This window comes from Monomorium pharaonis, chromosome 4 (genome assembly GCF_013373865.1).
Source record: "Monomorium pharaonis isolate MP-MQ-018 chromosome 4, ASM1337386v2, whole genome shotgun sequence".
Classification (NCBI taxonomy): domain Eukaryota; kingdom Metazoa; phylum Arthropoda; class Insecta; order Hymenoptera; family Formicidae; genus Monomorium; species Monomorium pharaonis.
In genome coordinates, this window is record NC_050470.1 from 3843528 (window position 1) to 3870929 (window position 27402).

Below are 27402 nucleotides of genomic sequence, written 5' to 3' on the forward strand. Positions count from 1 at the left end.
TCGCGTCGCCGCGGTAGCATCCCGGCACAATTGGAGCCGCGCGCTTTCTTCCGCAATATCATCGTCCTTTTCCACGGCGAATTTTAGGACGAAATAAGACGTTTATTATATCCCCGGGAGCTTCAACATCATCTCACCGGGAAAGTATAAAGAAATATATAATGATAATAATAATAAAATAGTAAAATATATCGCGGAAGGATAGAATTTATTATTACAGTCTCTCAAGATTTAAATCTTCACATAAAATATTTCTTAACCGTTTGCGTGTAAATTAATAAGATGAAATGTAAATTATACATTGCGGCACCAACGGTTTAATCTGCTTCTAATTAGCAGCAGCTTTAACTCCGGGGAGGGATATCCGCCGACGTGTTCACGGATAAAATATCTTCTATTCCCTTGGATATCCCCGTGCTCGGTAATGCCAAAACTGTTACGCAAAATGTTACGTAAAATTTCACTAAAACTCTCGAAGGACCGTTAGCTGTTCGGGTATCATAAATTGTTATTCTATTCTACTCGATAAATTCTGGCGAGTCACGGACGAAATTTTGCACGGTGAGAACTTCGCCTTCGGGCCGACTGGACCACGTAAATCGCGGGTAAAGAATGGAAAAGCGCCCGCCACCCTCCCAATCACATCAAAAACTTAAGAGAGGTCAGGTCCAGTGGCGTAGCTCGGATGAACGCCAAGCAAATTCTCAAACGTAACTTTAATATCGCATATCGTAGTCTTTTACAAGCTTATATAAAAAAAGTAAATTTAATTTTAAATATAGAAAACTCTGTACGGAAATTTAGCTCTTTCTTTAAATTATTGCAGAATAATATTATAAAATTTAGTAAAGAGCATACAAAATTAAACGCCGCGAAGCAAACAATCTCAAATTAGATGTTTTAGAAATATTCCAATCTTTCTACGAGTTGCAGTAAGTAATGCATGGTACACGTCATAAATTCTTGAGAAAAGAAATTAGTCTGATTTAAGTCTAAGATTTAAAATATAGTAGATTAAAATTCAAGAAGTATCACATCGTCGAGTTCCGTTTCTTTTACCCGCAACATTATTTAACGCATTGTCAAAACATTTCCCTGCCATGCATGTAGCGGAAATAAATTGCAAATAAACGGCTGCCGCAAGAAAAAGCTTTGCGTGGCAAAAAAGTACGTGCACGCAGAAGGGAGAGATGGGGATGCGCACTTAAACTCCAAACTTGCCTCTGGGTGCACGTTCACCCAGTTACACCACCGGCCAGGCCAAGCTTTCCCGTGTTCTTGGCGCCGCGCGCAAAAAGCGAATTCCATTTCCGCGTACACCCGCGCGTTTTGCACGCCTGGCCCGTTTGTAAACGCGAAATCCACGCGCTGCAAATACCACGCGCGTCCGAGCGTCGGACGAGCGTCGTCGTCGCCCCGGGGCGACCGACGTCGAGCGTCGAGAGGGTAAAGCGAAATTATTAACCCTTAACGGGCCCGGGTTGAGGGGGAAAAAAATCGCGCATGTGCGCCTGCATGTGCGACGTAAAATGACAATACAGGTCAAATAACTGATACGTTAACGAAATGAAAAAGGATGTCGCTTTTTTTTTTTTCCCCACTAACATGCGGATTCCGTCAAACCGTACATCGTACGCAGGTTTCCGTAATGATTAAATCGTGAAATGATAACCTGCTTGACACATGTCGTACGAAAAATAATAAAAACCACGGAAAAAATGAGGACGTATTTTTCTTGACAATAGCGAGTTCAAGTACGACGTGGATCTAGCAGTGATGGATTTTGGAGATTAATTGAAGATACGCGGTTGTCGGAGGCAGATAACTCTCTTTCCCACTACCGAATATTACTTGAAACGCTGAAATAGTGCTGTTGAAAACATTTCGAATCGTATTCCGTCGCGTGTGTAGCTGGCTTCATTTCGCTAAAGATGACAGGATTTTTATATGACACGCATTAAACGAAAATATCTCGTTTTACGTGTGGATATGCAATTAGCGTTATACGCCGGATTGATTTCATCGACGGTCGTGGTGAAAAATCAAATATATTTTTCATACGAAAAGTTCGTTTACAGAGTAATTGTGAGATATGAAAGTCGTCCATTTAATGGTCGCCCATCGAATGCATTTCGGACGCACGTGTGATTAAAAGGGTTTGGCCGCAAAGCGGTTAGTAACGTACGCTCGTTAAATTCGCAGCTGGCGACATCAATTTAATGGCACAAGAAAATTAACTGCTTTTCACCTAATAAGATTAGGATTTATTTAATTCTTGCAACCGAGCGTAAATCCCTGCAACTCACTCGATTTACATGAGCCACTCATTTTCGTAGTGATTACAGCTGAAAATGTTACCGAAATCGATGTATTAAATAACTGGCTGTATTTCTCTTACTTATTCATCGAACGCTAATACAAAAGGATTACCGGTAAATGTTATTATGGCTTTACATGTTGTTATTTAATCAGCGGCATGCATAAACATATAAAACGTAATATAAACTCCCAGTCATTAGTCCTTGTATATAAATTCCGTTTATAATAATCACAAAGAGTGCACCGCTGCACAAATGGCAAATATTCCGAGTTCGGATAAACTTCACTTGATTAAATTAATTATACTCCAAAATAAAATCGCGTGTTTCGAAATCGGTACCGGTGTGTTCCACTCGTGGACCATTCATGGCCGTGTGCCTTGAATGAAAAAGAAACGATCGCAGGAAACGAAACCGCGGGAGCGAATAAGGCCAGCGGCAGCGGTGCACGAAAGTGTGGCCCTCGGAAATTGGAGGCTCGAGCACACCGGGCCGGTGTGAGCACAACACACGGTTAGTCCGGCACGCCGAGCTCCGGTTTCCGGTGAAACGCCTAATCTGTATGTATGCGACGCATTTACATGAACAGAGCGGCCGAGTTCGCCGTGCGCATATCGCGGCCCATGCTAATGGACGAAAGGGTAATCTGTAATCGCTAATTACATCGAGTTAAACCCGACGTATTCACCCTGAAACGAGGGCTGGGCGTGACGTTATATTCCATCTCGTTTCACTCCTTCTCCCCCCTCCTCCTCCCCCTGCCCTCCGTTCCCTGCCGCTCGCGACTACCGCGTTATGATTAGTGCGAGCGATAAGTCGAGATGTCTGGCGTATTCTCCCACGCCGGTTATCCGGGAACGATTAACCCTTTTCGACCCAGCGGCTCCAATTCAATTCGCATATTTTACGTCCTATCGGCACGACAGCCGCACGATCGGAAAATAGCAAATAAATTTATGCTCTATACGTGGGACTCAAAATTACGTTGTAATTTTTATCGCTATTTTATCAATATTTTACGTTTACATTGTATTTTATAAGTTTATACGCGAATAAAACGAGAAGGCAGTTTAACAGAACGTACGAATACGCTGTGTTCTTTATCTTTTCCTTTTTCAACGACTAATGAATGAGAATAGCGAAGCGTCGAAATACGGAAAACGATAACAAGCCGATTTTCAAACATGATGCATGTTGCGCATGGTGTGACATTTTCGACAATGATGAGGATAAACTCGTAAGCAACGAATGAATATTCCTGCTCAAAAGACACGGATGAACGTATCTTCGAGGAAGAAAAAAAAAGAAGTAAACAATTTCACGTCGCGTATGAATGTGTTGGCGACTGCATTTTACTCATGTGACAGCAGTCATCGTTCCGCTGTGATAGAAAAAAGAATTGTCGCGTGATACGCGACGATATCGATCAGGTGTTTCGTTCGAGAGCCCGTATAATTCGCGTTTCTGCAGTGGCGAACAGCGCGAGCTAAACAAAAAAAATAGAAAGAAAAAGGGAGAAAAAGATAGCGAGACAGAGAGCGGGATGGAAAATAGGTTGAAATGCCGCCGTAAACATTCGTATAAATAAATGTAAATCTCTCTGCCCGGTGCGCGCGCGCGCGCGCGCGAGAGAGAGAGAGAGAGAGAGAGCGTTACGTACATACATAAAGCGGTCGAATAAATGTAAATCTCGCTTTTCGGAAAATGGCATGCTCGAATAAAATCTCCGAGCAATATTTCGGTTCTTCGATAAATAGGGCGGGTTGGGATCGGAAAAGGACCGGCTAGTTAACGATCGGGCAGTTCGGGTAGTTTTGCACGCGCGGTAATTAATGGTTTTGCCGCACAGAACCGAGATGATTACGCTACGATAATTAGCTGCGCTTTTAAGCGCGTGCTGCTGCGGCGTGCGCTTCGTGCCTCTGCGCGGCGCGGCGCGTTGATTAAAGCGGCGAGTGACGCGGTGCAAGAATGATCCCGGCGACCTTTAGTAAAATTCTTCGGCCAGGCACGAGATTCCTGGGAATCTGAAGGAGGGGAAAAAACATATTTTATCTCTTTCGAGGAGCGCGCGAGCGTTTTGTTCGGCGGTAGCGAGGGAGAATCCGCCGCGTCGCGCGATCCGCTAAACTCGTTATCGACAACGATATATACCTCGTTACCCCCTTGGCGTCGACGATAGCTTTTACGGAATTCCCGCCTCGTGTTTAGAAATGTAGATGGGATAAGATGCTTAACTACGGAATATAGTTGTTCAATCCATTGGACGGAGGAAATTCCCGTGGAAATTCAAATGCCTAACTCATGAAATGTAAAGTAGAAGTACCGAGGAATTCGACTTAAAAAAAGATTCTTAGCGGAATATTTTCGGATGTGGAAAGAAACTTTAAGGACGCGTCTCCTCGCTTTGAAGTCACTTTTTTATTTAGCAAATATAAAGTCCGAAGGGAAAGCTACCACCTGAGTCTGAGCGATCGTTAATGTTTAACGTGAGTCCTTTGGCAAATAAGTAGCTCGTAATGAAGTACGACATTTGAAAGGCATGTTTTAACAATATTAAGATATACGACTGTGACAGAGAAATGACGAACTGCCTACTTTTTAGCTTAAATATGGATATGCGACGGCAATCGCGCGAGGCCGACCAGCATGATTATTCGTCGTCGACGGTTATTACACGTTGCTCTATTAATTTCTCCAGTTGTCTCCGCAGTAGACGATGACGTCTGAATCGGACACCGGCGTCCCGATTCCAACCGCATGTTGTCGCATACGTAATTCGCGCCTCGTACACGCCGATGGCTCGCGTCGTTCTCCAGCTGCCAGCGGCGGCCTCGCCGAGCTGCATAAATAATATAGGGATCGACGCGCGGATGGTCTCTAAACGCATCGGTTCGCGCGATTCTATATACGCGTCGATAGCGTTACTTCGTCGATAAGTTTGTTGAGAGTTTCAGAGGGACGAGGCGAGATAGAAATAAATGAAAGTTTAAGAGGAGATGAGAAAGTGTAGATAAATAACTTTACATGTACACGAACTTTACGTAGGAAACATCCTGTATTTAGTATATTAAATTTTTATTAAAGTTTGTGTGTGTGTTGAATTTTTCAAACATACCCAAATATTAATTTGACATATGATTATATTATTTGTATATTTTCTTTTAAATTGATATATTTAACATTTTTTTAGTATTAAAATAACATAATTTATTGGTAAATGAAAAAAAAATTACGTAGTTTTGAAACATAAATTGTAAAATACGTGTCTACATATTATAATTTTATAGTTAATTTTATTGAAGAAATATATTTCCACTATCTGTTTCCAAATTATGTAAAGCATTACATGTTTTCTATTAATTTTTACATAATATTTATACTTTCTACCGTATTCACTATAATACTTGTTAAATTAACATAAAAATTTTAATGGAGTATTTAGGATACGCAACATATGTTTGTCATAAATGTTTGTCTTTCCCACTGTGTGTATTATTTCGATCAACTAAAATCGTAGTAATAATTGAATGAAATTTAAGAAGGAAGATGCAAATAAAAAATAATTAGTTACTAGAGACGATAATTTATAGCAATTTAAGGGCTAACTGAACTAAATTGAACAAAAAATAATGAATGTGTAGGTAGCGAAATATAGAGTGAGTGGGGTAAAACTAGACATAAATTTATGGTGTTCTGTGGAGAGTCCTTTGGCGCAGACAGAAATATGGATGTACGGCAATACATTATATAAAATTTAGCTGAAAATGATAATAAGAGACGAAATGTAGATTTCAAGTATCCTCTATTATAATTATAAAAACTATAAAAGTTGGCACTTTCAACCTAGAAGATAAAAGGCGCAATCTAGAAGATAAAAGACATTTTTCTTTTAAAGATACTTAAAGACTCGCAAGTTTCTGCACATAATAAATCTTACAAGTAATAAGCTTCTAATAAAAGTGATAGATCGGTAATTCCAGTTTGGAATTACCCTGAAATAACAACAGTATTGGGTTCTTTCCAATAAAATCATTGACAATATTAACACAATAAAGAAGACAAACGACGAATGCGAGGTAAGAGGGAGAGGGGGGGGGAGGAAGATGAAAAGTCCATTTTTTGTGGCCTAAAACTCATTAATAACGGTTGGATCTCGTAATGCTGCGTAATACGGCTGAAATGAGAAATGAGTAACGGGGTCAGGCGCGCGTGGAGGACACGAGGAAGTTTCGCATTCGCGGGGATCACATAATCCGTTCCTAATGACGCGACCGTTTTTAGCTTTAATACGCGCACCGACACGCGCGGCAGTGATACGGCGGCCACGTTTTCCCTGCGCGTATTTCGTCGCGCGGATTAGCAGTCCGCGCTGAAACGTATGTAAAGTCGCGCGTTATATACGGGGTACGCGAAAGGGGATGGACAGAGACTTGCACGCGCTCTAGATTCGTTCCGGGCTGTCCGAGAGCAGATACCTGGCTGCATTCGTTTACATTTAGTCTTTGACGTTGAGCACTTCGCCAATTAAAGTCTCGCAAATTTCTGCTCTACTCGAGAAGGAGTATCTGAAAGATGGGCGCACGCGGGAGCGTTTGCCGAAAAATATTTTCCCTCCCTCTTAAAACTTCCTTCGTTTACATTGCGCGAAAATTATCTGGAAAGATAGATAAATATATTTCTTAGATTTAGTTTACGGCATCTGTCATGTTGACACACGAATCGGTGATTTCGCAACACTGTATACGTGGCTTAATGCGAGCATACGGAGTGCATCAGCGCGACACCGGTTCGACGAGGTGAGGCGAGTTTTCGAAATAAATCCCTCCGTACGCGTAAATCACGCGAGCTCTTTTTTTTCTTCCTGAAACGCCGTTAATATTCCTGGCATTTTCGTGCGACTGTCACGCCAAGCGATCGATTTCGCTGGATTTTTAGACTTCTGTTGACCCGGATTGTTATCGCAAGAAAAATACTCTTATCAATCCGATGGATCGCGTTTCCTCCCCTACCCCCTTCCCCTCGTGATTGTGCATGAACGATGAATCTCCAGATAAACGAAGCCGAACGCGATCCATCAGATCACCGGCAATCTTGATCGAACCTGCTCGATCCGATAAAAAATTCGCTTTGTTCCGCACGCGGCGATTGAAACTTACTACGTGGAGCGCGTAAAAAACGTGTTTAACAACACTACGGTAGCATCGATTGCCGGTTACAAATGGAACATCTTGGCGAAGAGGGAAAGGAAGGCATCACCGGGGACGATTCGCAAAATCCGGAACATGTGACTTCGCCCGATTGACATAGTGCCTATATCAAAACCGTCCGGGGTCGATATCGAATTTTTCCACCAATCTATCGGGGAAGAGAACCGAAACCTCTCTCTCTCTCTTTTCCCGAAACGACGCCGGGCATCTTCCCCCGTTTCGGGGATCAGCCATCCCGTTTAGGTTTTACGGCGTACTTTGGGCCACGGCGTGCTCGGACTCGTCCGGACGACGGCGTGCTCGGGCGTTTCCATCTCGAATAGAAGTTTTTATGCCCCGGGAGCTTATTATCCGTGGAACAGCCGCGGGCGCTCGTATTTCCGGATATAATTTAGCCGGTCGGGCGTTTCAGCTGCGCGAGGCAGGCTTAATTTCGCACCTACGTGCGCGATCGCGGCCAACGAAAACGGAAATAACTTCACCCTCACGTTACGAGCGTTACGAGGAGAGAGAGCAGGAGGGAGAATGAACGAGCGCGTTGCCGCTCGTCGGCCACGGCGCGCGGTGAGTTCCGCGGAAAATAATTCAACGCTCTTGTCGTAAAACCGGCATAAATTGGGTGCGGTGTGCACCAGACGGTATCGATTCCCCGAGGCGACCGTCGACAGTGTTCTACGGTAGATGTAGACTCGGAGAGTTGTCCACTGCCCTTTCCAACGCTGATTTTTGAGTGGACGAAATTCGAATAAGTCAAGACTCGATTCGCGAACTTTGTTTTTCGAAAATTATTTCTGGAACAAGAATTTGTATTATGCGTGTGTGTGTGTCGTGATATTTATGTATCGCTTTAATAAGATGATTTATCATCATTAATCAAAGTTTTCTGTTTATTATTTGCAGACGTCGCGATGCAGCTTCACCGTCATCGGTGTCCTCCATTTGCTCGTCCTGGTCGGCCTTTTCACCCTCGGTACGGCCGAGGCACGGACTTTTTGCCCAAACGGCTGTACCTGCGACGATGATACCCTGGTGGTCTCCTGCGTGGGCGCCAATCTGGATGTAATACCTATTGCGCTAAATCCCAGCATTCAGCGAATAGTGTTGAAGGAGAATCGCATCAAGATCGTGGATGCAGCCGCCTTCCAGTTTTACGGTGACCTGAAGAACGTCGATCTCTCTAGCAACCACCTGTTCACCATACCCAACGGCAGTTTCGATGCTCAACGACACCTTGTGGAGCTCCATCTAAAGCACAACAAGATCTCGGCGCTGACCGAGAAGACGTTCCAGGGCCTCAAATCCCTTACGGTATTGAATCTGCGGGACAACTACCTGGAGACGCTGAAAAGCGGCCTGTTCGCTTCCCTGTCAAAACTTGAGGAGCTTGATCTGGGCCAGAATCGCATATCGAAGGTGGAGCCAGGCGCGTTTCAGAAATTAGGCACCCTCCGAGTGCTCTATCTCGACGACAACCAATTGCGAGTCATTCCATCACCAGCCTTGGCGCCGTTAAACGCCCTCGCCGAGCTTCACATTGGCTGGAACGCCTTTTCCTCGTTACCGGACGATGCGTTCAACGGTCTTGAGCAACTGGCAGTATTGGACATTATGGGCGCTGGACTGGACAACATCAGCGACGGAGCGTTTCGCGGCCTAAACGCCCTTCGCACTCTAAAACTAGGCTCTAATAAGCTGCGCGAAGTGCCGACGAAACAGTTAGCGGTGTTGCCGCGCCTAGAGGAGCTTACCTTGGGCCAAAACTTCTTCACGATCTTGCGATCGGGAGCCTTCCAAGGTCTGTTGACGTTAAAGAAGCTCGACGTATCCGGTGCCAAGTTGCTTACCACCGTGGAGAAAGGAGCCTTCTCAGACAACGGCAACCTGGAGACTCTTGTGTTGAATAGTAACAAGCGGCTAGCCACTATGGAGGACGGTTCCCTGGCTGGTTTGCCGAATTTGAGACATCTGATGCTACGCGACAATGCCTTCACTACGTTCTCAGAGTCGTTGGTTGCCTGGAACGAACTGCGCCGATTGGATCTCAGCGAGAACCCTCTAGTGTGTGACTGCAGTCAGCTCTGGCTGGCTGAGATACTTGTCCCGAGGAACTCGAGCCCAGTGATATGCGCCGAGCCGCCCGAGTCCAAGAGCAAGCCCATCAAAGGCATGACTGCCGACGAACTGGGCTGTGCCTTCTCGGATCCGCGCAAGCAGGCTTTATTGGCGACGGTGTGCGCCGCCGGATTAGCCCTCTTCACTGGCCTTGCATTGCTCCTTTACTACCGATGTCGTCGACGCGTGCGGGATGCGCTCAAGGACTACAAGTGGAAAAACCGCGCGATATCGCGAAAGGAGCATGAATACCAAAAGACTTTTTCCGATGACGAATATATCGTCCGCTCGGCGCACGCTCCTCATCACCATCATCATCATCATCAGACACCACAGTCCCAATCGGTGCCCACGCACCATCATCATCATCATTTACAGCAGCTGCAGCAGCAACAACAGCAACAGCAGCAGCACGCACAGATAGCGGCCGGTATCAAACCGATACCGGTGACGGAACTGTAGCTAGAACTTCGGGCAGCGAGCCCCGGGACCGGTGGGGTCTGGTTCCTGCCTCATCATGGCAGCACCACCCTCGCCGAGGGCTTCACCTACATCGACGGCGAGACGGCGCGTCAGATGCGCCGCCCGGGAACGCTGCCCGTCGCGAACAACGCGTCCGGTCACCGCGGAGGAGGAGGAGGAGGGGGTGGTAGTGGTGGTGGTGGTAACGGAGCGGGAGGAGGGATCAGAGGTGTCGTGGACGATGGCACCTCATCGCTGAGCGCAGCGCCGATCGACGGAGTCATATCCAGCAACGCGAGATCTCATTACTCCAGTCACTCCTTGCGTCGTACGCCGCATTCGCAACCGCAGCTCTCCGCCAGAGAATCGGACTCGGATCGGATACGGACCCTGGAGTCCGGACTTCAGAATGGAGTCCCGGCCGGTGGCCGCCATCAGCCGTCGCCGCCACCGTTGCCCTCCAGGCATCAGCCCAACTGCAGCCAGTCCTCGTATCCCACTCTGCCGGTCAACGGCCACGCCGCTCATCACTACCATCATCACACGAGAGAGCGCGAGAAAGACAGGTCGTCCACTCGCGAGAGAAATCGCGAACGGGACGTCGGTCCGCCGCCGCCTCCTCCACCGCCACCGGTAACGTCGCACCGATCCGATAAGCACAGGGAGGCCCAGCTGGAGATGGAGTTGCGCGACAGTCTCGACATGGGCGTGATCGGCACGTACCGAGCGTAAAACGATAAATCGGACGCGTAACGTTGTTCGATCGAGAACAAACGGAAGACGGGATCTGTAGTCTAAAAGAGACGCGATCACCGTGGACTCCTCCGCGTTGTTTCACATAGTACAGCGGGATTTGCAATTGACACTTTGAAAAGATGACGAAGGAGACCAACAGAGACCAATCAGAAAAAAAAGTTCCTCTCGTCGCGCAGCACAGAAAAGAATGCGAATTAGTGAAACGGGAAGAAGACTGACGAAACGTTTATGAAGAATATCAAGAAGTGAGACCAAAAAGATCACACTAATAATGTGATTGCCATATCGCCACGATATACAATCTGTTGGAGACTTCTATTTGTACACAAAATATTAGTATCGTCGTAGATCGATCATTGCGAATCAATGATGCCATGATCGGAAGCTAACGATTGATGCTAAAGACATTTATTAGTTGATACTTTTATTTTTTAAGTTTTTTTCAAAGGAAAAAAATTAAGCTGCGCTTTTAAATGCAGCATCTAATTGTCTTCATGACATATTATTGTCAAAAAAGATCATTGAACATTTCTTTGAAATCTGTAAAAATTTTGTAAAATAATTTGAACAATTCAAAATCTGAATATGAGCAATTTCTTTAAAAAAGTAGGTTTTTAAAACATTTTTCTACATTTTTATTCTTCAACTTTTTAAAATCGAGTTTATTTTCTTTTTGCCTGTAATGACGCATCAAGCAAACGGAAAAAAAAAACCAATGGGCTCCCCATCGTAATCAAAAGGTGCGGATAAACGTCGCGTTTAGTATATCTATAGTATATCTATAAAAGACGCCGCATCTTTTTCGGAACGAGATGGCATTCCGAAAATTATACACCTCGTCTATAATCCTAAGCGGTCCTTAATAAGCCCATCTTCCCGCGCGACTGCTCGAAGATTAATACCCTCTCTACGTCACCGTGGGGAGTCGTCGTCTCAGAATCCCGGAGAAAAGAAGACCCAACGGACACAGAATGACTTTCGCCAGGATTTTTATCACGTCCGTCTTATCACTGATGACCGCAAGATCAGCAGTGTCGAGGATGAGTGATGCCAAACGGAAATCCCTGGCGGGTGGATAACCCGTGGGAAGACAGGGTTGGTTCACGATCCCTTACCTCCCTTCCTCACTCCCTCTCCTTTTCCGGTAACGACGGCCATCGGCCACGTGGAGCCCTGTTGTGTTCCAATGCGATATATACACACGTAAAAATATTCTGTACGCGCGGTCGACCACTTGATCGTGCCGAGACCGTCGAGCTCGATCGAAACCGAAGTTCGATAGCGCATCGGTCTACGCCGAGTCACTCTTGAAGGCGATCCGAGGGCGAGGGCTTAACGAGTCGTACGGCTCTTCGAGGATTCGAAGATCACGGTTGTTCGGGGAACGAGCGCTACTCGTTAAGATCCAGCGATCGCCGCTCGATCGTTTTATCTTAGGCGGACGCGTAACCGAGAGTTCGTGTCGCGCGAGACGAGACATGTATCATACGCGAGGAGATTGATCGTACTATAAGCAACGTAGGACGCAGCTATATAAATATATACATATACAGAAATATATATATAAATAAAAAAAAAGTATATATATACATAAATTATATATATATATATTCTAAACGGTCGAATTATTTTCTAAATAAAAACACCAATGTACAGAGGCACGACGGAGACTGTATAGTATTGAGCTAGTGTGTCAACGCGTCCTCGACTATCTTTAACCTTAAGAGATTCTAGATCGTCGTCGAGTTCTAGATCATTGGGTACCCGCCTACCAAAATGGAAAGGGGAGAAAGACAAAAAGATGAAAAGAAAGAAAGAGAGAAAGTGAGATAATGTATACGAAAGAGATGTTTGGTAAGCGGGTATCCGCGTGTGCGATTGATCCCTCGATCATCGAGAGATCGCGGATATGGAGAAACTATCAAAACGTTATCTGATATCGCGGCGCAAGTTAGCGATGTAAGGTCGTTTCTTTTTTTTTTCTCTGGTCGATATGTAAGTTTAAGGGTAAGATCGCGTTAGGGATTTAACCTTAAGAAGGTTTACGCTGTTGTTAAGGAACCGCGCAGGTTTCTAAAACGCGGGTATCGTCCGTTCCCCTCGTTTCAATGGATGAGTGTCTTTCAGATCGTGAGGTCCACGCCGATATTAATGGATATTAGAGAATTCTCGCGATAATAACGTGCAATGCGCGCTTATTTCTTCGCTATTTGCGCTGCGCTTAAAAAAACATTTCTCTAATAAATGATAGATAACTAATAATAATTAGTAATTAATAAATAATAATTCTTTTTACAATCTCCCGAATTTCGATCCGAGTTTTGTTCTTCGAAGAATGCGTCGCGTCCGTCAACCGCAATCACGTCATATCATTCCACGAGAAGAAACCGAGAACAGTGACGTGTTCCGTTTCGGGATTTGAATTCTCGCGAGGAAGGCCACATCTCCCCCCGTATAGCAGGCCCGAATTCCATCGGGTTCCGGTCCGCACGCCGCCGAAATACTGCCGTTTAATCGCCACTGAATCACGGTGTCGGTACCGTGCGCCACGGGCCACGTGGGTAATTTTTCGGTCACTTTTACTTTCGGTGTTATACGGAAGGCAATTTCCGCGGCGATAGTGATGGTGGCGGTGCATCGAAAATCCTGCAGCCCTGATAAATCGCGGCTGCATTAAAATGCACAGGGCGCGGCCGAGTTTAAGTTAGTTCGCCGACCGGCGTAATGGCCGCGGTGGAGAGGTGCGGGAAAGCGAGGAGAAGATGAAGAGAGAGAGAGAGACAGCGGAGAATGTGGCGAGGTGTACGGCGAAGATGTACTTTACGGAACGAGATTATTTTTCCGCCCGAGTGTACCCAGTGGAATTCCACGGTCACCCGGCCTGAGAAAGGTGACTGCACCTTGAATCGACTCTGGCGGCGGCGCGGTGCAGGTCGCTTGCTCGCTCGCTCGTTCGCTGCTGGGCGTGGAGAGAGTGGCGGAATTTCAGCTCCGGTAGGATCTGCAACGGGTTCTCCAGGATTAGGCTTCGAGGCGTTAACTTCGCGCTAACGCAGCGGAAATCGGACGGAAATTGAGCACGGTTTAGTATTTGCAGAAGAAGATGCATGTTGATCAGCTGTCTCGCGTCTGCGATGTCGTGATTACTTCCGGCGCGATCGCTCTTTTTCGATGGACGATACGCCAAATTGATACGCTCGAAAAAAATTGATAAAATTATTGCTTTAAACGCGGAACGATGTGACGCCGAGAGTCGCAGGAGTAAATCGTTGCCAAATAAAATAGCGCGGACGCGGTAGCGGATATCGGGCGTGATTTATCGGTGGTAAATTACGAATGCATCGAATGGCGAAGAAAGAGGCGCGGCGGGAGCGAAAGTTACTATCGATAATGGAGTAACACCGTCGTACGGCGCCGCCGCCGTAGGAAGATATATTGCGGCTCCATTTTTAGGTATAACCGCGTAGAATTCTCTCTTCTCTATCGGCGAGATGCGTCTGCACATGTCTCAAGGACACTCATCCTCGCTCGTAAAATCCTTTCCACCCCGTTGACGCCGATTTGGCATCGGGAATTTTATTATTTGATACGCGGCGCGAATTTGTCGAATAGAATCGAAGAAGCGAGATTTACGACGAGTTCAACTGCGTCCCGAGGTAGGATTAAGCGTACACATTGTCACCTTATCACAATTAAATAGATTGCAAAGGGAGAGCGACAAATATCCCTGAGTTTTAACTGCCGAGGATCGAGATCCGCGAACGACAACCCAAAGGTTTTGAGTAATCGCTGAAAAATTCTGAGACTTTTCTTTTTCCCGGTGTCTCGAGGTCTCGACAATCGAAGTGTACGACGATGATTTTTCCGAATAGTTCGACGGTTTCGCAAGCACATTCCGTACTGCAAGAAAAGCGAACGGCTGAAACTGTGTATTCATAATAACCCTGGTGTTCACGAAATATCATTTTCGAGCGAGCGGTTCTTGGAAATAAGTTCGATGCAAAATCAAACCGCGTGTAAGCTACGCTACTTTCGATAGCCGGATGTAAAAAGCGTAAAGCGTACGTCATCGACTCCGAAAAAGATTCAGACCATTATTTCCGCTCAACTTTTGACTGCCGCGAAGAAGAGCCAAACATTTTTTGCGCGTTGCGATACGTGATTTCTATATTTTATACCATAACCATTTTCGATATTTTACAGGCACGTCCCGTGGTACCATAAAACCGGTGTTGAAGACTGCTTTAAAATTCGCGAGAGTTCGCGCTACGCTCGTTTTACAGAATAGGTTTTGCGGAATAAAGAGGTGGCGCGGGAAAAAAAGTAATCTCCTACTCTAACATAAGTATATAACGTTTCCTGAAAATACGATTACGTTTATACACACGCGCAGAAATATTATTATATTTGTATACATAAAAGATTGTGCGGCATGCGCTATGCTGTATCGCGCATCTGAGGACACGTACGGTGACGCGAGCGCACGTGGATAGATATGCGCCAACGGCGACCGGGGCAGCGTTTTCCGGCAGCTCCAACTACGTCGAGACATCGACGAAGAGAACTAGCATAGGGACGTATCTCTAATTTCGTAAGTTCGAGAACCAACCGAAATATCCGGGGAAACTTTACGAATTTTTCGCTCGGCGTCTTTATCTTCGTCGAACTTTGCAAATCGAAGGAGCTTCTTTTTTGCGCGACGCGCGCGACCTAACGCTCGCGCAGTCTCGTGCAGATAAGGCTCTCCCTTATCGAACGATAATCTCATTCCTTCTGAAATGCTTATTTCGCACTGCTCATTTCACGCGAGAGACCATTTTGTATTCTTATTTATGATATAAGACACTATCTTCATGACGTCGAGGCACGACGTTATGAAACAGCATTTTATACGCGTCTTTCGTGAGACGAGACTTTGGTTTTTTCCATATCGTCATTTTAATGAAAAAAAATTCTTGCTTTTATTTTTTAAGGATGTGTGTATTACATCTCAAAATATTAGCAAAAGTATAAAAACTTGATTGTTCTATTATTACCTTTGAATATCTGTGTTGAGCACAACTTTCTGTAAGTGTTATTTAAATTTTTACTCTTAATTCTTATTGAAAAATCACGTATGTAGTATTTATTTACAAATTCGATGAAAAAGTAAGATTACGAATTAAATTTATTTAGATCATCTCTTAAATCTCTCATTATTGAATAATGAGAATATATTTTTCTCTACAATTGTACAAAATTCTTTACGTAAACAAGTACGTTTATTTAGCTTTATACTTTTCTTTATACAATTCCATGTCAATATTTAATATTTCGAAAAATAAAGACGTTCTCAAAACAAGAGAGTTTCTTTTTTTTCGCCGTGTTTAGATGTCAAATATTGACACGACGATGAGAGAGAAATAGAGAGTTCAGAGAACAAATATATATTTTATAAAAATTCTCATTAAAGTGACGATAGCGTCCATTTCCATGTATATTTTTGTATATTTTATGTGTAAGTTGCGACGTGCGTTTTCCATTTAATTCCTGCCAAATTCATATTGCGATATCGCCGAGAATCGTTAACAGCGTGGACAGTGTGCGAGCGGCGCCTAAGTTTAGAATCATTGCATATATTTTCTCACCCGTACACAATCGGTCTGGGGCTTTCCCCGTGATTTGCGATCCCCGGTTAACTCTAACTGTACCGAGGCGAGCCATCGGATAAATCTTAAGTAACGTATTTGTAATTAAAATGCATTGTAAATGTGTCGGGGTTCAAGTATCATAGGTAGTTCCAAACGGAAAAGAGAGAGAGAGAAAGAGAGAGTATTAAAAGGCCGTCGCGATAGGTACGGGACGGCGAAAAGTGTATATTTTACGATATGACGTCATACTAAAAATCACTACTGTAACATTATCGTATCGCTAGTCAGTTGACGCGTTTCGAAAAAGGAACAGAAAGGAGAGAAAAGGGAAAGAAGCGAAGCGTAAAAAAAGCGAGAAGCGTTCGAACGATCGAGTAAAATTAATCGAAATATTAAATTATTGTACAAAATTGAGCGCCGGTAGTTCTTAAGGCCTATTATATCGTTTTCTCCATTTCGTATCGATTGCGTGCGATTCGCGCTTGTAAAGTGATACGTACGAGCGAGATGTGTGAAAAAAGATGTTTTATAATTCAAGCTCAATATTAGGTACGATTGAATCTTACAAAGGGGCGTCCATTTGCGCTTTCCATAAAAATATATCGAATAGAAGTATTTGAAACGTTCCCAGCATAAAAATGCGAATAAAAATAAAAATCGAAGACGCGGACGCGGAATCACTACGTATACGTTTCGTCTTTCAGTATCTAACATTCCTCGCGAAAATATTTATTTTATTGCGTAATGTGTCTACATTCTACTTATAAATATACCACATACGTTTTCATTCCTTACATACGTCTCGCTCGTATATATTTCATTGTGACTCGAACCCCCTAATCGGCGGCGCCGCGTCAAAGACGCGCGCGTTACCTCTCTCGTCTCATATCTCGTCATAACACACGACTCATCCGGAGTTCCTTCTGCCGTTCGAGAGATAAAGCTCGAGTTCTGCCATTCAACCGCGAGCTCGCGACGCCGTTATCGGGCGGCGACAGGGTGTCGATTGACGAATTCCGCGTACTTAGCGGCGCGCAATGCAATCTCTCGCCTTGGAGAGTGCCGGGCGGGGGTGCGCAAAAGCATCTGGGCGCTTGTAGGCCGCCACTTGATAAACTTAGTGTCAATGAGCGTTCTGTGCCATTGTGATCGCGATTCCAGGATATGTAGGTATGCATATGACAAACGGGGAACTTACACGCCCATGAAAAGGCAAGCATAACGATCGATCCTCCGCGTGGCCTTTATTTATCCCCAGAGAAATCGGGAATTCTCTTCGCGTGATCTTTTTTATTTTATTTTATTTTTTTTACGTGACTGTGTGGCTGTAACGGCGATCTCTTGCGAATCTTATGGACGATGAACTGTTACATCGATCCTGTCCCGCGCACATGTGTTCCATTTCGAAAGAGTATAAAAATTACGGAGATACGGATGTAGTATATAGGTTCTTTTTCTTTATTACTAAGTTCTATGTATATTTCATTTGATCTAGGGAGGAAAGTAATTTCGCCCCTATAACGGTTTCACGAACGGTTAAACGAGTTTCCCTTCGTTGATAATACCCCATGTATCGAATTTAAACGACCTAATCGTGTATTGTGATATATTATATGTAATATATGGTACTTGATTCGCGCTTGAGAGTCAAGCTTAAGTGGAATTGTGAGTTCTTATCGGATAAATCGAACGGTATGCACATTCCATGAGAGATCGTATATATCATTAGGATGACATTTCGCGCTCCCCGAGGATGGCGGAACTTAAAGCTTCTTCTGTCGATCGATATCTTTAGGCGATTGTGTATAATTCTTCGATCTCGTCTCCACGCACTTTAGATTCGGAGGACGATCATAGAGGATCGAGATTCCGAGTCGAGATTTCATCGGCGGACGAGCCGGCACACGCAAACACACACACACACACACAAATGCACACATTACACTGTATATTCGTGTAAAGCATAGTGAAGCCTTATTGAGAAAGCAATATTCATCCTTAAACCGCTTAAAGTATTTTCAAGCTGCTAATCTATCGAGCGATTTCTTCCTACACTAAATAAAAGGGAAGAAGAGGAGAGGCGAACGGGAAGGACTCGACGGTCCGAACTCGCGCGAGAGGACTGGAAGCTGCGACCCACGGGGTAACGCGTGCGGCGATCGCGGAATTTTTCGAATTTTTCTCGCGCATTTTTCGAAATTATATCGAAAAAAACGACCGTTCGAAATGAATTATGACGAAAATAAAACATACGGGGGAAAAAAAGCAAAGAGAACGCGTGGAACTTTCCGAAACGTATACGACGGTTAGAATTGGATTGGAAGGACAAGTTTAATTACCGGGGGCGAACTTTCTTGCGCGTAAACACGCGCGGGAAAATTTTGTTCGCGCGTAAAAAGCATTGAAAAAGTTCAAGAGCGCGGCCGCGTGCGTTCACCTAAGGCACGCTGAAATACATCTCTCCCCGCGAGAAATAAGAACACGGCAAAAAAAAAAAGGAACGCGAGCCAAGTGAAAACTAAATTAGGCTCCTAGATCGCCGCCGGGGATGGAGATGTGTACCTGCAGAAATATCCACAGAAAATGCTCGAGAGAAAATCCTAGAGGACCACTTCTTTCCTTTCCTTTTCGAACAGCGGCGATCGGAATTCACGAGAGTTTTTCCGCGATAAGCCACCGTACGCGCTTTCCTTCCCCTCTTTTTCACCCCCGTCTGTCCTTCGCCTCTTTCCCTCCCCAAGAGTGATCGGTGTGCAAACGCGATCCGTCGTAGCGTTTGTTAATCGATAACCACTCTCCTGCGTTCGAGCCGGCGATTCTGGCTGGTAAACGGGCCTCGCGAGACGCGTCCTTTTTTTTCTTTTTTTTAATTATGTATTATACTAGAGGGGGCGGAGAGCAATCTCCGGCTCAGTGGAGAGTGGTTATCACTTCGCGCGTTATCGATCACACCAGTCGCGTCGCAGGTTAATTGCTACGGTCGTCGATGTCGTTACACCGTGGGCACAAGTGGCACAGCTTTCCCGCGATTTCCCCTCCTGCTCCCCGCCCTGCTGTAAATACACCCCCCTCCCCCCGAGTTGCTCCCCGAAGATGGTAGTAAACGGTCCGCATTCTCGCCGTGCGTTGCTCGGTGCGAAAGGTGCGCGTCTTTTCGATCCTCGTCGTTCCGATGACGCACGAGAATTTTTTTTTAATCGAACAAACGGGATCTCTCAAAATTTAATTCAATATCAATCGAGAAAATTCCTTTCAGCTCTCGATCCTGTCGAAATTCCATTTCTTGGATACCGCGCGCGTCACATACGCTGATTGCTAAGCGGCGAAAATCTCAACCTTTGACCTGATTTTAATCTTGACGACGCGAGGATTCGTCGAACGGAGATAACAATCGAGGTGAACTTAGTTTAATTTGATTTTAGAATTGGATGATGCGCGCGGGGATGATGCGGAGCGATCGCGCAACATGCACACACACAACCCACGCGTTTAACGAAATTCGCATTCGTCGCCTATACTCTCGATTTTCTCTTCACTTAACGAGGAATCCTTCATTAAGATGTGTATACCATAAAGACGAGTACGGCGCGGACATGTCACGTCCCGTTGATCTTTCGCGGCCTTCTTTTCGTCCACTCCCGGTGGAGGAACCGATCCGTTCGCGCGGTCGGCCTGTGTAAATATTATTCGTCGCACTTGCGTGCGGGCGAGCACGTGGGAAAAGAAGGCGAGCGGGGAAAGGGGCGCGTGGCACACGCGTTTTTCGGCTAGGAAAGGACAAGCGAGCGTACTCTCCGACTCGTCGGACCGAGCGAGAAGAGGGCTGTCCCCTTTCGATGAAAAGAGGGAGTCCCCGGGCCATAACATAGGTCATTAATAATAGTATACTCGTAATAATAATAGTAATAATAATAATATTAATAGGGATATTCCAGCGTTATTTTGTACATAAACAACTTTATCAACGGATATTAAGAAGTCATCAATAAATCTATATATAAAAAAAGATTGGGGGTCCTGTTACATTTCCTCCATTCCCTCCCAGTTCTTTATTTAATTCAGAGTTTTCAAAACCAAGCGTAGTGGTAATCGTTTTAATCACAGATTTCTGAACATTCCCGAATTGATTTGTTTTATAACCCCTACGTATTCGAATGAGCGGAGCACACATTACGCAAATGCTGCTCACTGATAAGCACGGCTGAATATTTGTTGCTAGAATTGCCAGACTCGCTGTACGCGTCTGTGTTTGGCGGTGCATTTAACGCTAGATACGGCCACCTATATAATTCCGAGTTTCATATATCTATGGAATAATATGGAAGCCTTGTTCAAACATAAACACGAAGGGACTTGGACAGTTACATCTGGCAATAATGCGATTGCATTTGCGTAATACGAAGATCACGACGGATGGTAAACACACAATGCGAGACTCGGCCAGTCAGATTGAATGCGCGTTTAACGTAGAGAGCGGCGATGTGCTTTCTCAAAGGAGTCAAACTTCTGTTCTCTTATCAACGTGTTCTGAACTCGGGGAATAAGGACGTGCCGTGAAATCCACTCGAGCGGCGTGATTTGTTGCGAATAGAATGTTAAATTTTCCGCGCGAGTAAATTCCCGTGCGAAGTCGTAAACGAGAAGTGGAACGCTGCCCCATATTCCGCATAATTTCATTACGACGGGATAATCAGGTTCTGGTGGCGTCACGAGCAAACTTGTGCGGCAATAATTCGCGTGGAAAAAGCACGATCCGACACAGATAGCTTCAAACATTGACTTTTATTAAAAGGATCCAATAACAACACAATCCGCGTATACAACTGTAAATACAACCCTAATTATATACAAAAGCTATATTCTTATTATTCTGTAATTTCACTTAGCGGTTTTTGACACGTCTAGGTTAAATATACCGCGTATAAATAAAATTTCAAATACAAAATTTCATGTGATATACATATATCTACACTTGATATATCCATATCCGTATTATGCGTAATATTATGTATGACACATACTAAAAATAATCGTCTGTAACTTCGGAATGTAAGAAAATAATCGCATTAATTTCAACGAATGAACTGGAAATTAAATTGACTTGACCATTGAACGTTTGATAAGCATTAAAAAAAAAAGACATTTTGCGCGAAGTGTTTAAAATAACACGTACATTATTATTAATTCTATAAATAATATAAATAATTAAATAAACCGTACATTTTTAAACCCCGCATTCTTCTCTTTGCTCTCCTTTTTTGCGATAAATAGAAAAAATACATTATAAATTATATTTATTGGATTTGGTCAACGTTTCTAGTACATTTGAGACTCGTCGCTGTCCCAAACGGCATTTACGACTCACGTTACACACCATTTCGCGCAAACAAGTTACATCACAATTGTAATTGTATAGTCACAGTTCTAATAATTCTTTAGGGAGGGAGTAGCTAATGTTTTTTTGCCATCGCAATGCCCAGGCCCAGAATACTTGCGACACCGATAATAACACCTCCCGCGACAGCCATACCCAAAAGGCCCTCTGCAAAAAAAAAAGAAACAAACGACATTCAATGCCAATTCAATCACGAAATAAATGCCGATTAAGCTTCTCAGGTGATACCTGAAATTTTAACATGTTAGTCGGTTAATAGTCACGGATCAATAAAAAGAACAGTATGACACATACAAATGAGTATGATGGTATTAAATATGGGCTTTTCATGTCGTCGGTACAAATTTTTATTATTATACAGAATATACAAATGGAATATTAGAGACAGATGTAGAAAATACAGCAATGATTATTAAATGGAACTAGCAAATCTACGCTAAAGCTAAATCTTTAATCTGTAAAATATGAAGGTAAATAATTTGTACTACCATGAAAAAGGAACCAAATAAGGAATAAGCATTTAAAAATTAAAGAAATAAATTTTATAGAAGATCATGGAAGAGATTACAAAATTATGCTGCAAGTACATGCAAAAGATTAGATTTTTTTTTTCTTTCAGGTTTCGACTCTGAGTTTCGGATTAGTATGAATCTTAAAGTGGAATTGGAAAAAATTAAGTAAAAGTCAAAAGTTAAGTGAAGTCAAAATAGAACTTGGCGATCCAAGAGAACAGAAAGATTAGTAGAAGCAACCAGAAATAGTACGATTGCGTGAGGAAGTCGCAGAAGTCCCTCAGCGACGTCGCCCCTAGATAAACTACGAGCTTTATTCTCTTAAGCCGATAAGAAATTATAAAAGGGAAACCTTTTTCCATCTTCTTCCTTATCAACGTCTCCAGATTTTGCACCTGCACATTTCCGGGTTCGATCTGGAGGAATGCTCTGACATATGAGAGCGCCTTGGAATATTCCTGGAAGGAAGGAAGGTATGGTCAAGGATCAAGCCCTTCAAATAAAACATCCGGCATGTACATTCATGTGACATGTTACCTTTATCCTGGCATTTCCAATGGCCAGGTAGTATAGGCAATCACGCTTCTCCGTGTCATGATTGCTGTAGAGGTCCTCCAGCAGCAATATCCCTTTCCTAATGTCCGCCGAATATTTGCTCCTCACAAGGCACCAGGCATACTCGAACTGAGCTTTCTGCGTAACGTACGACGAGTGCAACTGCTCATGGTATACAGTTTCGAATTTCTAAAACGTAATCACGACAATTGTCACAAGGTGATGCAACATTCGTGTATACTTTGATAGCGCAACGCTCTCTCCCGATTGGCGGACGTGTATTATTTCGAAGTCGCGAGAGTCACATTAATTATCGACTCGTTCGCGGAACGGAGGCGCGTGACGTGCGTAGTTGCGTGTTTTTTATGCTCACCGACTTCTCGGTGGTAAACATGAACGCGTCATCGTGCGTTTTGCTGACGTAATTATTCGCGAAAGCTCTACACATATGAAGCGAAACGCCTCGACTTTCGGAAAAATCGCTGGAATCGACGAACAAAATTACATTGCAAGTTACAGAGCGAATATACGCGAGACAGATATAGACTATCTACGCAACCTAACCTAACTTTTCCGACGCACGTCGTTGCCGTCGATCCCGAGACAAGCCGCTTAGGACGAGCGGGCGCGAGAAACCGGGACGTCGAGACGTCGAGCGTGATTGTTCGAAGAGGACGAGGTCTCATCCCCCGGGTGCGTTTACCTTCAAATCCTCGGAAGAGACGACCTCGTTCAAAACGTCCTCCATTTCTTTTCCGGGCTGACGTACGTAAGTGACGCGCACTTTGCCTTCACACCGAGCCGAGACGAGACGAGACGCGACGCGAGAGACGAGAGACAAGTCGCGCTACGCTATACGATCGCGAATCTCCCGGTTCCCTGAGACGCGGCTGCAGGTGCGGGCCTGGGAGATGACTTGACACGCATCGCACGCGGATCGAGTATAACGCGAATCGTGAGGCGCGATACCGCGCTGTAGATGGCGCGGTTTATGAATCGCATCGAGAAGAACGACCATACAGACAAGTTTCTTCATTCATCGATCGAATTTAATTCAATTTTCATCGATATAAATTAACTTTAATCGCAGTTTAACTTACTTTATCATTTTCTACAATTCTTAGAACTGAAAAAAAAAAGATAAGTTAAATCAAGATTACAGTTAATCTACGTTAATGAAAATGGATATTAATCATCCGAAATAAAAAGGCGAGTAATGCAATGATATAAAAATTTTTTGGAAGATAAATAATAAATTAAGTTAATAATTAAAGGCTTTACTTTTGGTTCGGATACTTTATTAAAAAATGTACATACCGAAGTAATAAATTAAATAGACTGATATGAAAAGCATGAATTAATCATTTGAAATAAATAGGTAAGTAAAAAATAGAGGGAAATGTTCGTAACTTTACTTTCTAGCTTTTTAATCAAAGCACCTCATTTCGAGATCAGAAAATCATGTTTACGCGAAAGCACTAGGTATAAGGCGAAAATTTTAATTCCTCGATTGATCAATCGCATTATGCGCAAACGCAGCTTTCACAGAGCAAAATTAAACGTAATCCGATTGATGAATTAAAAAACTCACTTTATACAACGCCTTGGTACAGACGTAATTTTCTGATTTGGAAGACACTTTGATTTAAAAAATTAGAAAAAATATATATAATGTTACGGATCAATATTTCCGTCTATTACTTACAATCAGATTAGATTTATTTAACTCAGCTGATTAGATCTTTTTTTTTTTTACTTTGATACATTTTTATGTAAAATATCTGAACTGAATGAGGCCTTTAATTAGATATTAACTTCATTAATTTTCTTATTTATTAAATTTTTTAAAAATAAAATAATTAGTCGGGCTTTATATTCAATCCAAGTAGCTTATGAATAAATAAAACATTTGTTACAGATTTTAATATTTTATTTTAATTAATATTTAAATTCAATTAAAAAGAATAAGGATTCTTTTAAAAAATGCAGAAGCGTTCGAATACTAAAATTTTAATATAAAATACTATATAATATAAAATCCCTTAAATAACAAATAACCAAGCAATCTCAACGGAATTTTTTTCTGACGATACAATAAAATAAAATCTTTAATCAAAATGCTAACGCTCGCAAACTCGAATATCTCTTATTTTCACTAAAAAATCTTGCGGTAGGGATAAAACGGAGAAAGTTCTATCAAACGAACATATCGTATACGCTGGTTAATTCAATTACGATGCCAACGGGTGATCCGCTTTGTGTCTTTGACAGCGCGCGATACGATCATGAATGTTAATGAGCGGCAATATCAATATTAACGCGCGCTTAAATATATGCCCATTAAGCCGCAACATCTGGACTATTAAATACACAAATAGGGAAATTCATAAATTTATGAGGCTTTTAGCGATAATAAAATTTATTCACATTTAGGAACGATCATACAATGGTCAGGTACTGACATGCGCAATGCAATATTTTCACTAAATGCTGGAGAACATTTGATTCAGTTGCTTGGCGAGCGAGTAAAGCGGCAGGCCCGTTATGGTGTAATAATCACCCTCTATCCTTTCGATCAGGCAACCCCCTATACCCTGAAGACCGTAACCCCCAGCCTTATCCCTGAAATAACATCCCGCTTGAGGGCAAAGACTAATTGTTAAGACAATCGCAATGCGATATTGCGACCCGAGTAGCGAGTTGACGTTACTTATCGTGATTTTTACATCAAAATGATATCTTTGATGACAAATGAATATATAATATGAAATAAGTCAACAAATCTCACTTTGAGAAAAATATAAAAGACTATCTAATAGTTTTTACAAAGTATGAACAATAATTAAAAATACACATATAAAAAATGTTTCATTACTTCATAACATTAAAATATTATTCCTTTGAAAATTATTTTTAAACAACTCTGAAAGTTTTATGAAAATTTTTACTTATATTGTTTCACAATAAAATACAAGTATTTTTGTATAAAATAACAATATTATAATAACTTTATTAAAATAATAAAATAGAGAATTTTAGTTAAAAAATTCTGTAAATGTGATAACAAATTTTTCTAGAAATATTATAAAATTACAAGATGTATGGTAAGATATTTAATATTATTATTAAATTATTGAAAATATATTCATAAAAAAAGCAAACTCTGAATTTCATAATACTGAACTTCAGTGTACGTTAAAGTGAATCATCCTTATTATTGAGTGCAGACTGTAATGTAAGAAAAATACAGTCACTCATGGTATTTTTCATGGTATGAAGTTCTATAGATCTAATCTAATATTTAAAAAAAGAAATGCTCAATTAATGTGGTCATTGAAAAAAATTATGTATTTATTTCTTTTGATTCTGAATCCTCTAATATCTAAATTTTGACAAAAACTGATTCATGTTGTTTTTCAAATGACTGATGTTTTCAACATCAACTTGCTTTCTGGGAATGCAATGCAATATTACAATGCGATATTGCAACGCACAATAGTTACACTCACATGGGATCACCAGTTTTAATGTATTCTCTTATTTGTCTCTCCGATATGTCTCCGAACTTTACTTTGGCAGACTCATAAAATTGGACTTCAGCCTTTGGTGTTTTCAGACACACGCCAGTGTAGACAACGTGTTGCTTATTCACTAAACTAAGAGAGAAAGAAAGAATGTGTGTGTGTGTGTGTGTGTGTCTCAATTGAGTACTACTGCGTTCAAACGAGTACAATCCAACGGGAAGGGTATTACCTGGACAGCATCTGAAAAGCTTCCGTCTCGTTCCGGGGCTTTCCATAGATGATGCTGCCCATCGTCACCATCGTGTCGGCGCCTATTATCAGGGACGGCGGCACCGGGTCCATTTTCAAGCGCTCGTACACCTCGAGCACCTTGTATCTGGCTATGTCCTGAACGTATTCCCCGTGCCCGTCGTACTTGGCCCTGTCGAGGTTCTCGTCGTAGAGCGACGGCACCACTTCTGCGTTTATGCGCTGAGACGAACATCATTCGCGTTAATGTGACTGAACCGGTCGTTTGAACGATCGTCTAGGTCCATCGTTCACGTGTCTACGAAACGATTGTAAAAAGAGAAAAAGATTCTTCGTACGATTGTTTACCAAGTGTCTCATTATGTCGTGCCGCCTCGGGGAGCCGCTGGCCAAGATCGTCCTACCGTTCGCCAGGGCCTGGACCGTCGACTCCAGCATCCTGACGCGAAAACTCGGGGCGACTATTGTGAAATGACAACCGTTACAGTAGCACGCAAAACGCGCAATTGTCGCGGAACCGTCGTTCGCCGATCTGCAGCCTCACACGTGTCGGGCGGAACGTAAACAGACGACACGGCGACGCCTGTCGGTAAACGCGGGCCCTTGCCACTTTACATTACGACAAGGCTGCAGAGGACGCTGCGAGCGAAGGGAAAAAGCGCATTTGCTCTTCATTAGA

The 27402-nt window shown here is 43.2% G+C and overlaps 4 protein-coding genes across 4 annotated transcripts in view; 2 read left to right on the plus strand and 2 right to left on the minus strand.

Moving 5' to 3' along the window:
• Positions 1–10121, plus strand: part of LOC105830924 (toll-like receptor 3) — a 221735-nt gene extending 211614 nt beyond the window's left edge. Inside the window, exon 5 of the mRNA XM_012670649.2 lies at positions 8429–10121. Coding sequence (XP_012526103.2) covers positions 8429–10102 — 1674 coding nt within the window. The 3' untranslated portion in view covers positions 10103–10121. The remainder of the gene's footprint in view (positions 1–8428) is intronic.
• Positions 10122–10193: 72 nt separating this feature from the next.
• Positions 10194–20494, plus strand: LOC105830920 (WAS/WASL-interacting protein family member 1). The gene has a single exon (XM_028189061.2). It carries the CDS (start codon positions 10217–10219, stop codon positions 10832–10834), a length of 618 nt encoding a protein of 205 aa, XP_028044862.2. The 5' UTR covers positions 10194–10216; the 3' UTR covers positions 10835–20494.
• A 759-nt stretch (positions 20495–21253) lies between these two features.
• LOC105830923 (mitochondrial fission 1 protein) lies at positions 21254–23918 on the minus strand. Its single transcript, XM_012670648.3, has 4 exons — positions 23654–23918; positions 22933–23139; positions 22748–22853; positions 21254–22030 (listed from the first exon to the last, which is right to left on the minus strand). Exons 1-4 carry the CDS (start codon positions 23696–23698, stop codon positions 21939–21941), a joined length of 450 nt encoding a protein of 149 aa, XP_012526102.1. The 5' UTR covers positions 23699–23918; the 3' UTR covers positions 21254–21938.
• Positions 23919–25351: 1433 nt separating this feature from the next.
• LOC105830938 (dTTP/UTP pyrophosphatase) lies at positions 25352–27310 on the minus strand. Its single transcript, XM_012670673.3, has 4 exons — positions 27072–27310; positions 26704–26945; positions 26460–26606; positions 25352–25572 (listed from the first exon to the last, which is right to left on the minus strand). Exons 1-4 carry the CDS (start codon positions 27159–27161, stop codon positions 25434–25436), a joined length of 618 nt encoding a protein of 205 aa, XP_012526127.1. The 5' UTR covers positions 27162–27310; the 3' UTR covers positions 25352–25433.
• Between the last annotated feature and the right edge of the window lie 92 nt (positions 27311–27402).

Excerpts from the sequence above, each read along its gene's own strand:
- LOC105830920 (XM_028189061.2), top strand. The coding sequence starts at position 10,217 with ATGCGCCGCCCGGGAACGCTGCCCGTCGCGAACAACGCGTCCGGTCAC.
- LOC105830923 (XM_012670648.3), bottom strand. The coding sequence starts at position 23,698 with ATGGAGGACGTTTTGAACGAGGTCGTCTCTTCCGAGGATTTGAAG. Across the intron at positions 22,854-22,932 it reads TTGGAAATGCCAGGATAAAG|GAATATTCCAAGGCGCTCTC; the intron begins GTAACATGTCAC and ends CCTTCCTTCCAG. Across the intron at positions 22,031-22,747 it reads AAGGAAGAAGATGGAAAAAG|AGGGCCTTTTGGGTATGGCT; the intron begins GTTTCCCTTTTA and ends TTTTTTTTGCAG.
- LOC105830938 (XM_012670673.3), bottom strand. The coding sequence starts at position 27,161 with ATGCTGGAGTCGACGGTCCAGGCCCTGGCGAACGGTAGGACGATCTTG. Across the intron at positions 26,946-27,071 it reads ACGACATAATGAGACACTTG|CGCATAAACGCAGAAGTGGT; the intron begins GTAAACAATCGT and ends TGTTCGTCTCAG. Across the intron at positions 25,573-26,459 it reads ATTAAAACTGGTGATCCCAT|GGATAAGGCTGGGGGTTACG; the intron begins GTGAGTGTAACT and ends ATGTTATTTCAG.